This window comes from Equus przewalskii, chromosome 7 (genome assembly GCF_037783145.1).
Source record: "Equus przewalskii isolate Varuska chromosome 7, EquPr2, whole genome shotgun sequence".
Taxonomy (NCBI): domain Eukaryota; kingdom Metazoa; phylum Chordata; class Mammalia; order Perissodactyla; family Equidae; genus Equus; species Equus przewalskii.
The window spans coordinates 39,392,439-39,411,653 of NC_091837.1; the positions used below are offsets into that span (position 1 = coordinate 39,392,439).

General features: G+C 35.4%; 1 protein-coding gene across 12 annotated transcripts in view; it reads left to right on the forward strand.

The window, feature by feature from the left end:
• SPIRE1 (spire type actin nucleation factor 1) overlaps positions 1–19,215 on the forward strand; it is a 216,885-nt gene that overhangs the window by 153,384 nt on the left and 44,286 nt on the right. For 7 of the 12 annotated variants that reach the window (XM_070629574.1, XM_070629577.1, XM_070629566.1 and 4 more), the window contains 3 exons: positions 11,512–11,598; positions 13,001–13,130; positions 17,794–17,835. In XM_070629574.1, the coding sequence (XP_070485675.1) occupies positions 11,512–11,598; positions 13,001–13,130; positions 17,794–17,835 (259 nt within the window). The remainder of the gene's footprint in view (positions 1–11,511; positions 11,599–13,000; positions 13,131–17,793; positions 17,836–19,215) is intronic. The other 5 variants (XM_070629567.1, XM_070629570.1, XM_070629573.1 and 2 more) reach the window with 1 other exon arrangement.

The window sequence follows — 19,215 nt, forward strand, 5'->3', positions numbered from 1 at the left end:
AAGTGTTTTTATCATGAAAGGGTGTTGGATTTCATCAAATCCCTTTTCTCTGTCACTTAAGACAATCATGTGGGGGTTTTACTTCATTCTATTAATGTGGCATATTACCTTGAGTGATTTTCATATGTTGAACCACCCTTGCATTTATGGGATAAATCCCACTTAGTCATAATGTATAATCTTTTCAATATGCTGCTAGTCAGTTTACTAATATTTTGTTGAGGATTTTTACATCCGTATTCAGAAAAGATTTGGCCTACAGTTTTCTTTCTATGTCTTTGTCTGGCTTGATATCAGGGTAGTGCTGGCCTCATAAAATAAATTAGGAAGTGTTAACGTTCTTTTCTAATTTTTGGAACAGTTTTTGTAGGACTGGGGTTAATTCTTCTTTAAATGTTTGAGTAGCATTCACCTGTGATGTCTTCTGGTCCTGGGCTTTTCTTCATGGGGAGATTTTTGATTGCTGATTCAATCTCTTTACCTTTTATGGATATGTTCATATTTATTTCCTCCCTTCCTTCCTTTTTAGTTTGTTTTGGTAGTTTGTCTCTTTCTGGGAATTTACCTTATTTGTTATTGTACAATTATCATAGTATTCTCTTAGAGTACTTTGTGTTTCTGTAAGGTCTGTAGTAATGTCTCCACTTTGATTTCATTTCTGATACTTGTATTTTGAACCTCTTTTTTCTTGGTCAGTCTAGCTAAAGATTTGTCAATTTTGTTGATTTTTTTCAGTGAAGTAACTTTTGGGTTTGATAATTTTGTCTATTGTTTTTCAGTTCTGTTTCATTTATCTCTTCTCTAATCTTTATCATTTCCTTTCTTGTGCAAGCCATGGGTTTAGGTTTTTGTGTTTTTTTTTAATACTAAAGGTATAGAGTCAGGTTATTGAGTTGAGATCTTTCATATTTTTAACGTAGGTATTTACGACTGTGAACTTCCCTCTGAGCAGTGTTCTCACTGCATTCCATGAAGTCTTTTCTTTATATTTTCTTTTCATTTTATTCATCTCAAAGTATTTTATTATTCCACTCATAATTTCTCCATTGACCTGCTTGTTAGGAGTATTTTTTTAGATTCTATGTGTTTGTGGACTTTTTCATTCTCCTTCTGCTATTGATTTCTTTCATTTCTTTGTGATTAAAAAAGATACTTTGTATGATTTCAGTCTTTTTAATTTATTGAGACTTGTTTTGAGGCCTAACATAATGGAGAACGTTCTATGCACATTTAAGAAAATGTGTATCCTGCTGTTGTTGAGTGGAGTGTTCTATATTAGTTGATTTGTTTAGCTGGTTTATAGTGTTGTTCAGGTCGTCTCATTCCTTATTGATCTTCTGTCTAGTTCTATCTTTTATTGAAAGTGGATTATTGAAGTCTTCAACTGTTATTGAAGAACTGTATTTCTACTTTGAATTCTTTTTATGTTTGCTTCATATATTTTAGGGCTCTGTAGTTTGGTGCATATATATTTATAATTGTTATATCTTCTTGATGTATTGATCTGTTTTATCAATGTATAATGTTTTCCTTTGTCTCTGGTAACAGTTTTTGTCTGAATGTCTATTTTGTCTGGTATTAATATAGCCCCACCCATCTCCTTTGGTTACTGATTTGCATGGAATATCTTTTTCCATCTTTTCACTTTCAGCTTATTCATGTCTTCGAATCTAAAGTGAGTCTCTTGTAGACAGCATATAATTGGATCATGTTTTCTTTTTCCCATCTGTCAGTTTCTTCCCTTTACTTGGAGAGTTTATACTCTTTACACTTAAATTAATTACTGATAAGGAAGAACTTATTTCTGTCTTTTGATATATATTTTCTATGTTTTATATCTCTTTTGTTCTACAGTTTCTTCATTGCCAGCTTCTTTTGTGATTTTTTTTTCCTATTGTACCATTTTGATTCTCTTCTCATTTCTTTTTCTGTATAGTTTTTAGTTTTTTTCTTAGTGATTACCTGGAGATTACAATTGATAACTTCATAGCAATCAAGTTTGAATTAATACCAGCTTAGTTTTAATAGTGTACAAAAACTCTTCTCATTTACAGTTCATTCCCCCTACTTATGTTATTATTGTCATAAATTATGTCTAATTTATACATTGTATGCCCATTAACATAGATTTATCATTGTTGTTTTATACATTTGACTTTAAATTGTGTTGGAAGAAAAGAGTAGTTACAAACCAGAAGTGTGACAACATTGGCTTTTATATTTACTTATGTTGCTAACTTTAGTATTATCCTTTGGGTGTTTATATGGCTTCAGGTTAGCATCTAGTGTTCTTTTCTTTAAGCCTGAGCAACTCCCTTTAGCATTTCTCATCAGTTAGGGCTATTAGTGATGAACTCCCTCAGTGTTTGTTTACCTGGGAATGTCTTGATTTTGCCTTCATTTTTGAAGCCTAGTTTTGCTAGGTACAGAATCCTTGCTTTACAGGGTTTTTTTTCTTTCACTACTTTAAATGTTATTCTAATACCTTTTACCTTCATGGTTTCTAATGAGACTGCCAGAATGTTTGAGTGAGTTGCTCAGCAAATCTTCTCCCTAAAATGCTACAATGAAAGTGGTAAAGTTTCAAAAACAACCATTTAAAGACTCTGTAAACTAGCCAAAGGGCATACAACATACTGAAAAGCATCTATTCAAAAAAATATACTGAATCTCAGGAAGAAGTCGGAGTCTGTTCCATTTTAGGCAGCAGCGACTCTCATCCCACCCTACTTCCCACCAGCTCCATATCTTAGAAGGTCTTCCCAGCAGACCACGGTGGGCCATTACTTTTGGGGCAATTGATGTTAAAATCCACACCCAGGAGCATTTTCAAAAGCAACAGAGAGCTTAGTAGCAAATAATCAGGGAGAGCTAAGGAGGCTAGACTGCAGCATAAGTACTGGTTGAGACAACAAAGCTGCAGACTACCCAGAAATTTAACAGGGAAATCCAGGGAGCAAGACAGCCAAACTTGGCTAAGACTCCACTTATCCCTGATGGTCTCGAAGATTATGCTCATGCTGGGCCTGCTCAGGAGAGGTTTAAGAGGCCTCTAATGAGCTACTTGTCCCTGGCTGAATAGTGAGGCCTTGCAGAAAGTAAAAACTGGGCAGACATTTCACTCCTTGAATTTTGAAGCCACATGGAGATCCAGTAGCAAAAGGAGGAAGCCTTCCTGGCTAAATGTGTTTAAGCACTACTTAAGACCTATCATTGGCTGACCATTAAGTGCTATGCTGACCCAGGGGCAGCTCCTAGGAAGCCATGCTTAAAAATATAAACCAGAATTTAAAAGAGAAAAAAAAATGAGCAGAAACATCAGAAGCCACACATGGCAGGGGAAATAGACCCAGTAGAATTAGTGTAAACAAGTCCCTAAACAAATAAACAGCAACAACCACCCATTTTGAGGGAGAAAGGATCAAAATATAGAGTTCCTGCAATATATTCTTTAAGATGTCCAGTCTACAACAGGCCATTATTGAAAGCAAAGAAACAGGAAGATGTGGCCTATAGATGGAGTATGGAGAGGGGAGAAGTTGGTAGAAACTATTTCTGAGGAGGCCTAGATATAGGACTGAGAACTCAAAGACTTTAAAGCAGCTCTTATAAATGTGTTCAAAGAAAGCATGTCTAATTAAAATAAAGTATAGTGGCAGTGATTTATCAACTAGAGGATATCTAATAAAGAGAGAGAAATTATAAAAAAGAACCAAATGGAAATTCTGGAGCTGAAAAGTACTGAAATGAAAAGCAACAGATTTGAGCTGACAGAAGAAAGAATCAGGAAACTTCCCAGATCAAAAGAGATTCCCCAGCTTGAAAAACAATGGGAAAAAATTAAAACTTCAAAGACCTTTGGGACACCATCAAGGCTACCAAAATATGCATCATGGAAGTCCTAAAGGGGAAGGGAGAGAGAAACTGGCTGCAAAAACATTTGAAGAAGTAATGGCCAAAGACATCCCAAGTTTGATTTTTGAAAAGAAAAAAAATACCCCCTAATCTACACATCCAAGAAGTTCAACAAACCCAAATAGGATAAATACAGGGAAATCCACACCTAGACACATCATGGTTAAACTGATGAAAGACATAGAAAATCTTGAAAGCAGCAAGAGAAAAACTATTCATCATGTGTGTGCAATAAAACTGTCAGTAAGATTAACATTTGACTTCTCACCAGAAACAGTGAAAGCCAAAAGATAGTGTGGTGACGTGTTCAAAGTACTGAAAGAAAAAAAACTGTCAACCAAAAATTCTACATCCAGCGAAACTGTCCTTCAGAAATGAAGGCAAAATAAAGTCATTCTAAGATAAACAAAGACAGAGATTTTATTGCTAGCAGACCTGACCTGGCCTACAATAAATATTAAAGGAAGTTGTTCAGTCTGAAAAGAAGTAACACCAGGTGGTAACTTGAATCCATGCAAAGAAAAAAAGAGTACTAGTGAAGGTAATCATGTAAGTCAGTATAAAAAGCCGTATGTTTTCCTCTTTTCTTCTCTTAACTGATTTAAAAGAGATTCCATAAAACAATGATAAACTTGTGTGGTTGAGCTTATAACATATAAAGATGTAATATATATGACAATAGAGTACAGAGGAAGGAGAGGAAATGGAGCTTCACTGGAGCAAGGAAATGACACCAGATGGTAACTCAAATCCACAGAAGAACATGAAGAGAACCAGAAATGACAAATATGTAGGATCTATGAAAGACTATCTAGACATATTTTTCCTTTCTTCTCTTAACTTCTATTGAAAACATAAGCTTGTATAAGCAATAATTACAGCATTATTGTTTGGTTTATAACATGCATAACATTAATAGCACAAAACGAGGAGACCGAGTAGAGTTAATTGGAACAAAATTTTTCCATTTTACTGGAATTAAATTAGTATTAATCTGAATTAAATTTTGATAAATTAAGATGCATATCGTAATCCCTAGAGGAATCACTAAGAAAGCAAACTAAAAATATATAGCTAAAAAATCAACAAAATAATTTAAATCGTACCTTGGAAAACATCTACTTAATACAAAAAAAGTAAAAGGCGAACAGAGGAACAAAAAAGATCTGTGACTTCTGGGAAACAATTAGCAAGAATGGCAGATGTAAATCTAACCATCTCACTATTGGCATTAAATCTGAATGGATTAAACAGTCCAATCAAAAGGCAGAGATTGTCAGACTGGATTTTTTTAAATCTATATACTATCTGCAAGAGGTTGAATGTAAAAGGATGGAAAATGATATTCCATGAAAACAGAAACCAGAACAAAGGACTACAAATTATACGATTCCATATATGTGAAATGTCTAAAAAAGGCCAATCTATAGAGACAGATTATGGTTGTCTAGTGCTCAAAGTGGAAAGGGAGAGTAACTGCAAGTGGGCACAAGGGATCTTTCTGGGGGATGATGGAAATGTTCGATTGTGGTGATAATTGCAAAACTGTAAGTTTGTTACAAATCATTGAAATTCACTACAAATCAGTGAATTCTCTCACTTAGAATGAGAGAATTTTACAGTATGTTAATTTTACCTAAGTAAAGCTGTAAAAAAAGAAAAACACCCACAATTTCCTTAATCTGATAATGAATAGCTATAAAAAGCCTATGTAAATCCTCATACTTAATGGTGAAATGTTGAAAGTTTCTGCTAACGTTAGGATATTAGCTAACACCATTCATATTCAACATTATAATAGAGATCCTAGCCACTGCCATAGGCAAGAAAAGGAAAAAATAAAAGATATGCAAGGAGAAAATGAAACTGTCATTATTTGCACGTAAGTTGACTGTGCTGTGATGATGTTCTTGATGTTTCACGTTGGAAGACCCCAGTTATTCAGTTAAATGTTACCCTAGGTGTGACTGTGAAACATTGTGAAAGCATTTTCTAGATGCGATTAAAGTTCCTAATCAGTTGACTTTAATAAGGGAGATTATCCCAGAAATTTCTTATCTCCTACTGGTTTTGCTTTTCTGGTTGAACTCTGACTGACACAGATTTTGGTACCAGAACTGGTTCTATAGGAACAAATTCTTAGGGTGAGTTTGCTGAATCAAGAGGTAAACTATTAGCAGTTATAAGTTAATTTATCAAGGTCACTAGATACAAGGAAAGTAGACAAAAATCAGCTGTATTTGTATCACCATAACAATTAGAAAATCTGTTTTCTAACATTTTATTATGAAAATTTTCAAACATACAGCAAAATTGAAAATATTTTGTAGTGAACATGCACATACCTACCACCTGGATTCCATCATTATTATCACATATCTATACATCTATTGTTTTTTTATGTATTTCACAGTAAATTGCAGACATCAGTATATGGTAGTCCCCCCTTATCTGTGGTTTTGCTTTGAGCAGTTTCAGTTATCTGTGATCAACTGCATTCTGAGAATATTAAATGGAAAATTCCAGAAATAAAGAATTCATAAATTTTAAATTGCATGCCATTCTGAGTAGCATGATGAAATCTTGCACCATCCTGCTCCGTGCCACCCAGGATGTGAATCATCCCTTTGTCCAGTGTATCCATGCTGTATATACTACCCACCCTTTAGTCACTTATAGCCATCTGGGTTATCAGATTGACTATTGTGGTATCACAGTGCTTGTGTTCAAGTAACCCTTATTTTACTTAATCGTAGCCCCAAAGACAACTTTATTATTAGCTATTGCTGTTAATCTCTTACTGTGCCTAGTTTATAATTAAACTATCGAAGGTATGTATGTATGTATAGTAAAAATCGTAGTATATGTAGGGTTTGGTACTGTCTGCGGTTTTATGCATCCACTGGGAGTCTTGGAACATATCCCTTGCAGATAAGGGTGCCTACCATACTTCCCTCTAAATATCTGAGCATGCGTATCATTAACTAGAGTTTACTATTTGTTTACAGTTTTTTCTTTTGAGATAAAATTTACATAAAATGGAATGCACAAATCTTAAGCATGCGTTTGCTGAGTTTTTATGTATGCACCTTTGTAACTCAAACCTCTATCAAGATATAGAACATTATTGTAATTCAAGAAAGTTTCCTCATGTGCCTTTTAAGTCAGTCACCACCCTCACTCTGTTAGAGGCAACCACCATTCACATTTTTTGCCATCATAGGTTAGTTTCATCCTTTCTCAAATTTTGTATAAATACATTCATACAGTATGTGCTCTTTTATGTAAGACTTTTTCACACATCATAATGCTTTTGCCATTCATCTATGTTGTTTTGTGTACCAATATTTCATTCCTTTTTATTGCTGAATCATATCCCATTGTATAAATATATTCCAGTTTACCTATTCTCCTATTGCTGGATACCTGAGCTCTTCCCAGTTTTTTACAATTATAAATAAATCTGTTATGAACTTTCTTGTACGAGATTTTCTCTGAACATGTATTTTCGTTTCTCTTGGGTAAATATAACTAGGCGTAGAATTGCTAGGTAACAGGATAGGTGCGTGTTGAAAGAATCTATCAGATCTTTTTCCAAACTGGTTGTAACGTTTCTCATTCCCATCAGCAATGTCTGAAAGTTTCAGTTGTTCCATAACTTCACCAGCATTTGGTGTTGGCAGGGCTTTCAGTTTTAGCCATTCTGGTGGGTCCACTGTCGTATCTTTTTGTGGTTTTAATTTTTATTTCCCTGATGTCTAATGATGGTAAGCACTATTCTGTTGAGACAGATCTGTTGAAATCTTCCCATTTTTAATTGAGTGGTTTATATTTTTTTAATGAGTTATAGGAGTTATTTAAATATCCTGGATGCTAGTCCTCTGTCAGATAGCTCTTTTGTGAATGCTTTCTCCCAGTCTTTGGCCTGCCTATTTATTTTCTTAATGCTGTCTTTTGACTAGAAAATGAAAAACTATTTAAATTTTTATATAGTGAAAAATGGAAAGCCATTACATTAACATAAAAAATATCAATTATCTAGATATAAATCTAGTGAAAGATGTACACAACCTCTACAAAGAAACTACAAATTATTTGTGAGAGAAATTAAGGAAGACCTAAATAAATGGAGAGATCTTCTATGTTCATAGTTTAAAAGACTCATTATTGTAAAGATACCAGTTCTCCCCAGATCTACTTATAAATTTAATGCAAGCCCAATAAAATACGTTGCATGTGTGTCTGTAAAGTGAGAGGCTGATTCTAAAACATATATGGAACGCAAAGGGTAAGAATGGGCAGGGCAATTTTAAGAGAACAAAGTTGAAACAATTACATCCCCAGTTATCCAGGTTTATTACACAGCTATACTAATCATAATAGTTTAGTATATGTCTAAGAACAGTCAGATGGACAACGGAATGGCATAAAGACACGCATCTTTTTTTTTTCTACTTTTTCTCCCCAAAGCCCCCCAGTATGTAGTTGCATATTTTAGTTGTGAGTCCTTCTAGTTGTGGTATGTGGGGTGCCACCTCAGTATGGCCTGATAAGTGGTGCCATGTCAGCGCCCAGAATTCAAACCGGTGAAACCCAGGCCACTGAAGCAGAGCACACGAACCCAACCACTCAGCCACGGGACCAACCCCAAGACCCACATCTTTATCTTCACTTGGTTAGTTACAAAGGTGACACTGTAAAGCAGTGGAGAAAGGATGGGCTTTTAAATAAATGCTTTTCCAAGGATCAAGTTATTTAATCTTTTTGTTTAGGGCTCTGAGAGCTTTGGAATGATGGGGTTTTATAAATGAGTCCTTTATGATACTTATCAGTGATGCATCTGCTTGCCACTTCAACCTAGTTATATTTAGGTATAGAAAATTTTTTTCACTTGGAGGTTGTAGGTAGGAAATGAAGAAAAATGGATAGATGTTTCTGCTTCATGGTAGCCATTGTTTTCTTTTTTCTGCCTTCCTCCTGCTGGCTAATCCCATGCAGTTCACTTGGGTGAGTGTATACTGAGGCCCTGTGCAAGGGACTGTCAGGTGGAGGTTCTAGTGTGGTCAGTTTCACGTGGCGGAAGTTTTCAAGTTTTAGCCTAACAGGCTAAGATTTTATTAGTTCCTTATTATATATGTATGTACCTGATAAATGAAAGTGGAAATTCAGCTACTTGTATTTAATCATTCAAAAGTTGGGTATTTTTAAAAATTTTTTTACTCTTATCAGTATAATGCCACTTTCTAATTTCTTTAAAAACAAGCATTTTTCTACCGAGTAGACACAAAGGACTTTCACATATGGTCCATCTGTGAAGCACTGTGCTGAGATGTTTTTAATTTGCTCCTCAGGTTTAAAACTACATAACTCTACCATAGTAATCCGCTTTTTTCTGTACATTTGTGATGCTGTTGGTGGGAGTTGAATGGCTCAGCCAAATTGGGTATTATTCGGAATATTAACTTAGAGAAGTGTAAAACATTTCAGTTGACTTTTTTCAAAACGTTCAAGTAAAATGCTTTAATTCTAACAACTTTGAATAACTCACCTTTAAAAATAAAGCTGTAGAAACTTAACATCTTGTATTTAGAAGTTATTTGTTTAAAGCATTGTAGCTGAAAAGTAAGACCAAGTTCTACAACTGATCCTATTTACTTATGGGTCTGCTGTTTGTGTTCATCTAGAAGTGGTTTATCATCGCAGCTCAAAGAGCTTGTTTCTGGATGTGTTCTGTACTTATATGGAAGTAATGTCACTGACCTGGCAGAAGAATGGGATTTGCACAAAGTTACTTTTCCTTCTACTAGTGAGGATTTTCACAGACTCACATCCATACTGTCCTCCCATCTCCCTTGTGAGCACTGATGCACGTTTTGTAATTGGGAACTAGGATACAGTTTCTAACTAATGAGGAAATTGGAGTTAAGGTGCTTGTTTGGGGAATGGAACTTACAACCTCAGTCTTATCCATTCTCTCAATCCTGCTGTTGTGATGGAAAGAACATTAAAGTAAAAGCATGTGAAAAATAGCTAGAGATATTTATGATCCTGTTCAAGAGTAGATTAGGAAAGTCTGATTAATTTGTTTCATACAATAAAGATTAAAAAAAAAAAAAAACCTTATATAACTTGAAATACACAGCTAGGGAGTCAGGCCACATTAGGCCTTGGCTCTACTGCTAGGCTGCATGCGCTCCTTAAGCCAGGTATGGTACTAGCAATCACAAGCTTGGCTTGGCTCCAGCAGCTTTTACTCCTAAATCTTGCCATAGGCCACACTGTCCTTATTCAGGGCTAGCAGATGGGGCACGGGGAAGAAGATGGGAGAGGATGTTGCATTGGCCCCAGCAAGCTTGTCAGACACCCTGAACTTGGAGTGAGAGCATTTGGTGGGGAGGGGACTCAGCCTGAAAGCAGCGGTTCAGCTTCTTCTTCTTCTTCTTCTTCTTCTTCTTTAATATATTTAACTTTATTTCTCAGTTGACACAAAATGGTGACATTGACAAAAAATCAAAACTCATAATATACAATAAAGAATTAATGATCAACTGATTAATGACTGTGAGCAATTAAAATAGTATTTAAGATTGGCGAGTACACAAGAAAACTGCCTGGGTCTTGAAATCTTATAATTCAGATAAGAAAATACTTGAGAAAAGTGTTACCAAATTTTATAATTCTAAAATTTTACATGACATTTCCAATAACAGGTTGTGAAGCATAAAGAAACATTTCTAACCTCTCAAAATAAAAAAATCAACCATTGATGCTGGATGAATAACAAAATTATCTTTTTCTTCTCTCCAGTAAAATTCATACTATAAAATTATTAGAATATGATGAGGTAATCAAAAAGTAAGTCACCAAAGTAGGGGGAAAAAACTATTATAGAAGTTTTCCATATAAGACTAGGAAATAAGTATGACAAAATGGTCATAACTATGCCTTCTGAGTGATCAAAATGTGAGTTTAGGTTGTTATTTTTGTGGGTTTCTGGGATTGTCTTAATTTCTTAAAAAAAATTTTTTTGTAGCACATTGCTTTGAAAAGAGAGGACATTAGAGCAGGAGTCAGAGATAGACTTGGGCTCTACAAAAACTCGCCTACTTTCTAGTCCTGTGAGTGGAGCAGATGCCCTCTTTGCTCTCAGGCTGACTTTTATCTACAGAATGTGAATCATGTCACCAGTCTGTCCTGTTACCTAAGTTTTGTACAGGGACAAAAATAAGAGGTATAAGGCTTTTTAAATTATAAAATAATTAATAGGTATAGTAGTATTTATTCCATTCACATTCATAATTTTAGAAACTTTTTGTTGGAAGGAATGTATCTCATATATAAGTTCTCAGAACGATAGACCTAAAGTGAACTTGGATTTCCTTCAATTCTACGTAGTTATTTTTGCTTTAAATCACACAGCCATTTACTCTCCATTTTAATGGTTTGAAATGCATCCTTGGTAGAACCAGATTACAGTACTACAGTACAGATTACTTCAGTAATTTTGTGACAAATGTTGAAATAACAGCTGTACCCAGAAACTTATCATGATAAACCTATAGTCACATGAATCTTCTATTTTTTGTCTCCTTTCAGGTGAATGGTGATATTCCTCCTCGGTTAAAAAAAAGCGCTCATGAAATCATCCTGGACTTCATCAGATCAAGACCTCCCTTAAATCCTGTATGTAATTTGACATATTCTTCTTTTTTTTTTTAAAGATTTTATTTTTTCCTTTTTTTCCCCAAAGCCCCCCGGTACATAGTTGTGCATTCTTCGTTGTGGGTTCCTCCAGTTGTGGCATGTGGGACGCTGCCTCAGCGTGGTCTGACGAGCAGTGCCATGTCCGCGCCCAGGATTCGAACCGACGAAACACTGGGCCGCCTGCAGTGGAGCGCGCGAACTTAACCACTCGGCCACGGGGCCAGCCCCTTGACATATTCTTCTTGATTAGAGATTGAAAAGTGAATTATTCTCCTCTAGGGTGTGATCTCTAGAACTCAGCTGTTAAAGCGCTTAGTTTTTACACTGAGCTTTCATTCTCAGAATGATGAAGCCCAACTGTAAATTACATTGTAAGTCACTACAAGTCACAAACTGTAAGTCACAGAAAATTACTTAAAATTATTCAATACAAGGTTTTTAGGGTATTTTAACTCAAAACAACCTGTGCCAATACCTCCTAGAATATCAGCTAAATATAATACCAGACAGTTCCTGGTATGGATTGCCCTTCCAGTTTATAGTGCTAATACCCTCCTTGATTAAATTATCATTTTGATGCTATTTTACAGTAAATCCACCCTGCTGTACATCTACTTTCGTATTAACTGTTTACCTCTGTTAACAGGGTTCTTTCCCGTGACCGTAGAATCAGAACATTCTAATTTGGATGAATGTTGGTTTGTGTTTCCTCTGTTCCTTACTTCTTTATCCCTTGGCTCCATAGCCAGTGCTCACCAAAGCCTCTCAAATCTTTCTTAGTTTGTGTACATCTAAAGCATAATTAATGATCCCTTATATAAATCTTTTTGAAAGAAGGGAAAGAGGCCATCTAGGAAATGATTGTAAGAAGGCAGGTCACAGTAGAGCAGAAAGAGCATGGAGTCACATGGACCTGGATTTGCACACTAGCTCCAAAATTTAGCAGCCATGTCTCTGAGCAAGATAATCAGCCTCCCAGAGCCTTTATTTCCTCAACTATGGAATGAAAATAACAATAATAATCTAAGAAGGCTGTGATGGCTTACTCAAGAATGATAGTTTCAAAAACAATAATAGTCATAAAGTATAGCTCACATTTCAATTGATTGCCTATCATGCTAGCATATAGGGAACATAATTATAACTTTAACAAAACCATCTCCTTAAAAGTACTTGGGCACATATCATCAAATCACTGAAATCCAATAATCTCCCTATTGCTTTAGGAATCTTGATAATGACTTGAAAATGGTCTTTTATCAAGCAGTGTTGCAATCAGTAAAATATAATTTTATAATACTGTACTATATGAATGGACTTCAGTAAAAATTATTTAAGGACAACTCCTCAAAGTCTCTAGCCATTACATTTTTTTTTCAAGGTCTCAGCCAGAAAACTGAAACCCACTCCACCACGGCCACGGAGCCTCCATGAAAGAATATTAGAAGAAATCAAAGCAGAAAGGAAGCTGCGGCCCGTCTCACCAGAAGAGATTAGACGTAGCAGATTAGGTGAGACCACTGCTTACCACACTCCTGGTCTAGAGCCATCCTCTTGAAAAAGTGTCTTTATACAACCAGCCTAGTGAAAAATAATGGTATAACGGTGAAAGTAAAGAGAGTTCATGGAGTTCTCATTCCTTGTTCATTTCTTTCTCTCTTGTCTCTCTCTCTCACACACACACACACACCCCCTCACGCTTTCTTGACGTTTATACTTGAAATTCATAGAACAGGAAATTCTTTCCCTATATGATACTGAACTCTGCGAGAGCATCATGGTGTGGTGGAAAGAGCTCTGCCAGTCTCTAGACCGTGGTCTCAGGAGAGTCTTTACCTCTCTGAGCATCAACTTCTTCATCAGCAGAAGGGGTATAAAAATTCCTCTAAACCTTCATTATGGCTTTTATGTAAGAATTAAATCGGATCGTGGTTGAAATACTTTATAAATTGTAATACGTATACAAAGATATGTTACTATGTTTTAGAAATATAGATGATATATAGTTTTATTTTAAGTTTCTATTGTCTTAATTGTGGGTTTAAAGATAAGACATTATGTAATGAAAGCGTCAATTATTATCTGATATCACTTAAGTTATTCCCAAACTTCCTTTATATTTAATGTTTTTTAATGTGTACTATAAGCACTCATTGATTTTGATTTATAGCAAGACCATATTATAAAATGTTTGTAAATATTTTTGTCTGTACAGCTCTCCTCTAATTTGTAAGATTAAAGATGCCCAAAGAATTCAGAGAAACTTCCTTTAGGAAAATAGTTTATAGTGGCACATGAACAGAAATGGAACCAGTCTGCACCCCCACACTCTCCTAGTTTTCTCCTCTGATCTGGTTTTTTTTTTTTGGCCTCTTTCAGACTCTTCTTGGTCCTTCAGGTTCCTCTCCTGGGCTCACTTCTCCCTAAGCAACCACACCCTTTTCCTTGGTTTTTTTTCTGGCTATCTTCCAGCTCCCAATCTGCAGGACAGATTTCTCTAAAATTGCAGCTTTCTGCTAGATAGGACCTCCTCCTTTTCTGCAAGTAAGACAAGCCCAGCACGTCTACAGGTGAACTCATCTGCTTTCCCCACGCACCCGTCTTCTCCTATTTCTCCATCTCAGTGTGCCTAAGACGGAAACCTCAGCATCAAATTTGACTCTTAACAGCCAAGCCCTGTTGATTTTACTTCTTTTGGGTCATTCTAGTCTTCTACTCTTTTAGCCCAACAGCCACAATCCTAACCCAGGCTGTCATCTCCTCTTGTCTAGTTTATCACATCGGGTCTCACTGCTCCTCCTGCTTCCAGCCCTGAACTCTTCAGTCATTACATATTGCATATTGATTTTCTTTGTTTGACTCTCAGCCCTTTTGTTAAATTGTGACCTTCAAGATGGCAGGATCCATGTCTGCCTTGTTCATTGTTGTGTTCCTAGTTCCTAAGAGAGGGACTGGGCTGTAAAAAGTACTCCCATAGGTGTTGAAATATTTGAAAGTACCTTATAGTTACAAAGCTACAGAGTAAAAGTTATATCAACTTATCCCTGTCTAATTTTTTGGCAGCATATGTTTTCTCTTAAAAATGATGTTTAAAACATACTAAGTGATAAATCCATATGAGCATTTATATAATAATAAGCCAAACATATAAACCATGTGACCCAAGAGTTCTTATCCTGGGATTCCTTGAATGTGCTTGAATCCCTTGGGGAAAAAAAAAAGTGTATATTTCACAAAGTGTATGTGCATTTTTTTGGAGAGAGGAGAGTAAGAACCACTATGGAAAAATAAGGAAATGGTATTGTAGAATGGTAGTTTAAGACTAGATTTTTAAAAAATTACTCTACCTTGACAAGGAATAATAGGGATAATATCAAAGATTTCAATGACACTATAAAGTAAAACAGATTACCATGAGAAAAGTAGCCTCATGATTTACAGGAGTAAAGAGTAATTTGGCTTAGGGACTATAAACTTCAGTGGAAGTACCAATAGAATAGAGAAAGGAACAAAACAGGCATACTGTGCTTACATGATTTGGATAATATCTGACATCTAATTCCTTCGTTTTCCCATAGTTTTTTGAACTTTTATTTTGTCTTAAACACGTGGCAGCTACTGGGGTACAGAGATGAACAAGGTATTGCCTCTGCCCATAAATGCTTACGTGAGAGAGTGACTCTGGAGTGTTGCGCAGTTCATGGTGCAGAAGATATACATGAGCATTAACAGAAACCACTCAGAAGGCGTTAAGTGAGGCTATTTGAATGCGTTTGAGAGAGAGACTAGCAATCCTTGAAAGCGTCAAGGCACCACCCTCACATTACATGGAAGCTTCATCACAAACCCTTATCACATACATATTCTTCTGTTTAATTTTAGACAAATTAGATGCTAACCAACTGGAACCCTACTTTAAAATAAGTAAATATCATTTTTATGTTGAGTATATCTTACTATTTTATTTTAACTTTACAAGTTGGTGTTTCACAATAACCATAATTGAGCTATTATAGAAAGTGATTATTCTATGAGAGTCTTAATTCTAGAATTCTGCATTCAAACTGATCTTGAATCTTAATTGGAAAGTGTTGGATTTGGGCCCATTATTTCTGCAGATCTATATTGGTTCTTGCTATACAATTTTGCTTTGGGGAGTTTGGTTAGGATAAGGTTGGCAGAATTAGCTTGAAGAAAAGTTTCCCTAAGTATTTTTATTTTTCCCCTCCATGTAATTGCAAGTAGAAACCCACTGTGGAAATGGGAAAATGTGTAAATGTTTAAAGAAGAAATGTTACCCATAATTTCAACAGCCAGAGGCATCCTCTATGAATCTACTTGTGCATTACAAAATGGAGACAAAAACTGTATGTACAGTATTTTGCTCTTTCATTTAACATTGTATGTGGCATGAACATCTTCCCATGCCATTAAATATGACTCAAAATGTTATTTATAAGGACATATCCTAAATACAGCTATTTAGCCATAAGGACATATGGCTAATTTGTGTTTTATTTACCTATTTCCCTATTGTTTCACAGGCTATTTCCATTTTTTGGTATTGTCTGAAATTACTATTCTTGTGCATCAGGTTTTGTTCACATCCGATCATTTTCTTTTTCCTAACATCTCATACTGTATTGAGATTTGGGGTTTTAAATATAAATTGTTCCTTTAAAAGCATCTTTATCCTAAACATCTTAATTGCTATGATGCTTGATTGTTGTCCTCTTTGTGGTATATAGACCTTGGAAAAGATGTCAACCTCATTCTCCAAGAAATAAGAGCATCCCTTTCTTAGGCAATAGTTAAGTCTTGTTTCAAAAGATATATTCATGTGCCAGAAAAGTGCAGGATAAGAAGATATTAGAGAAGAGTGATGAGTGCCTTGAGAATCTGTGGTATTTTACTTGCTATACATAATCAGGGAAATCTGGACTAGATAGTTTTGTTTAAGTTGTGTTTAGGATGTAACTCAATGCTTTCCCTTCACTTCACTTTTTAAAAATACTGTATTGAGATTTTTAGGTTGTAAATATAAATTATTCCTATAAAAACATTTGCCAAAAAACCTGTTGAGAGATACTTAGATTCTATTAAATTTGGGTGTTGGAACTCTAGAGGCAGTCTACCTGGAAAGCACTAGCTAGGGAGACACTCTGCCTGAGATGCCTGTCCTTCCATCGCCGCCGTAGACTTGAAGCTCTGTCTGCTGACCACAACGGTGCCTGCCCTCCCTGGGCCCAGGTCATAGAATAGATGGTACTGGTAAAAATTTGGGGCTGTAGTGAAAATGCATAATTGCCACTGCCATGAATATCCAAATTCATCAAATCTTTGTAATAACTTTTGTTTAACAGCTTTATTGAAATATAATTTACCTTCCCAAAAAAATCACCCATTTAAAGCATACAATTCAATGGATTTTAGTACATGTAATACAATTTTTTTTTAAAATGATTTCAACAGGAAAGAAATAATTTTATTCTTAAGTGGTATTTATTGAGCTTTTACTGTGTGCTAAGCACTCTTCTAAGCACGTTTTTTTGTATGAAGTCATGTAATCTTCATAGCAATTCTGTGACATAGGTACCATTATTCCCGTTTTGTAGATGAAGTAACTGAAGCACAGAGAGGTTAAGTAACTTGCCCAGAATCACACTACTAGTAAGTGGCAGAGCGGCTCAGGCATTCTGGCTCCCGAGGCCTCCCTCGAGTGCTAGGGTACTCTGCCTTCAGTGGACAGTTTATCAACGTGATGCTGCTAGCCCCTGAAGGAGGTTTTTGATAAAATGCTTCACCTTTGTTTCCGAGAGCCAAACTTTCCTCCTGATATAAATTATTGAAGAACATATTTATTCTAAAATTTGAGTCAAAAATCCTATACTATGATTCTTTAAAATATTTGTATCTTTGTCATGCTTTCATTTTTAACATGTTCTTTAAAATGTTTTTTTTCTTTTATTATTACTCCATTTCAAGTCTTAGCAATATGATTGAAACTAGGACTCATGGTTTTATTGTATTTCAGATTTTTATTCACTGCCTTCTGCCTTTGCATCTGAAATGTGCCACTATAGGTTTTCTTTAATCCTTCCCCCTTTTTCATCCTCCCTGTATATTCCTAACAGCTGAATTATTTTCTTTTTGTTGTTTGTTTTCTTTTTTCAGCAATGCGGCCACTTAGCATGTCTTACAGTTTTGACTTGTCAGGTAAAAAAAAAAAAAAAAGCACTTTCACACCTGACGTGGGTTTTGTGGTTTCTGTGAAATACATTTCATTCATCTGCTTGTTCAAACATGTCAAAAAAGAAAATTGAAAGGCTTCTTCTAAATTATGGTCAGTAAAATAAAACATTCTGCTTATTTGAAAACAGTATAGTTAAAAAAATTAAAACTACAATAAACCTGTTGCCTACCAAGGGATCGTGGGAGACCCATCACGCCCTGCCTGTGGTTGTGGAATGTGCTGCCCATCCTTATGGCTGCCATCACTCACCCACACTTTTCTAAAGCACTGACATCCAAGTCTAAAACAGAACTTTGCCTTAAGGGAATAGAAAAAACTTCCAAGAAACAAAGTTTTGACGCTTCTTATTCTCTAAAACATTCAATTATTTAAGTAGCTAAACTCAAATCTGTCAGCTGCTTCAGAGGACTGTGGCACCTCCGTTGATGGGCAACGGCTGTCCCATGTATCCCTGCGCTCCCTGAAGATGGATCCTAGTCATGAATGAGGATGAGTGCTGGTTAAGAGTATAAACACACCAGAGCCTTGTAATGGCTTTGGTTGTAAAATATAATGTCGTGTCCCGGGCTTGTAGTAAAAGTTTAGACCCCTTCTGTTAAATAGGTATTAATAGTGAAACAAGTAACTGTTAATGACTAAATTTGATCTGTAAAATCAGCCCCCTTTGTAAATTGAGTTTTTAAATGATATATGAGTGAATTTTTAAAGCCAACTTAAACCCAATAAAATATTTTGCAAGTTAGAATTTTTAATTTTGGAAGCTGCTGTTTTGAACATAAAATGAGATAAGGTGTTGGCACTAGTATTTTCTTCAGAATTTTCTTTTATATGCCATGGAATGCCTCTTAAGATACAAAGAATTGTTGGCGTACCTTAAATACAAATTCATATTTAAAGAGCCAGAGAGTTCTAGTATCATGTTCTGTCTATGAATATTTACTGAGTATCTTCCAATTGCTAAACTGGTTCCTGACTGGTTTTTAAATTTCTATTTATTTTTGTATATCTCAGGCATGACTGATATTTGTGCTTTGAAGAAACTCAGATAAATATTTTACAGTCTTCACTTCCTATTTTTCACTGACCACTGAAGAGCTTTTTCTCTTTTCTTTATCCATTTGATGATTTTTATTTTATCAACCATTTGCAGAATAACCTTGTAAAAAATTTGTTCTGGAAAAATAAACTCAGAAATATTTTGGAATATGTGCGTTACTGCTAATTTCCAAAAGTTGGCAGTATGTATTACAGACACTTTCTCTTCTAAATATCTGCTAAAGAGGAGCGGATGGCTACCTAAACACGTTGACTGTTGGCTAACGTAAATTAGACACAGGTGGCTG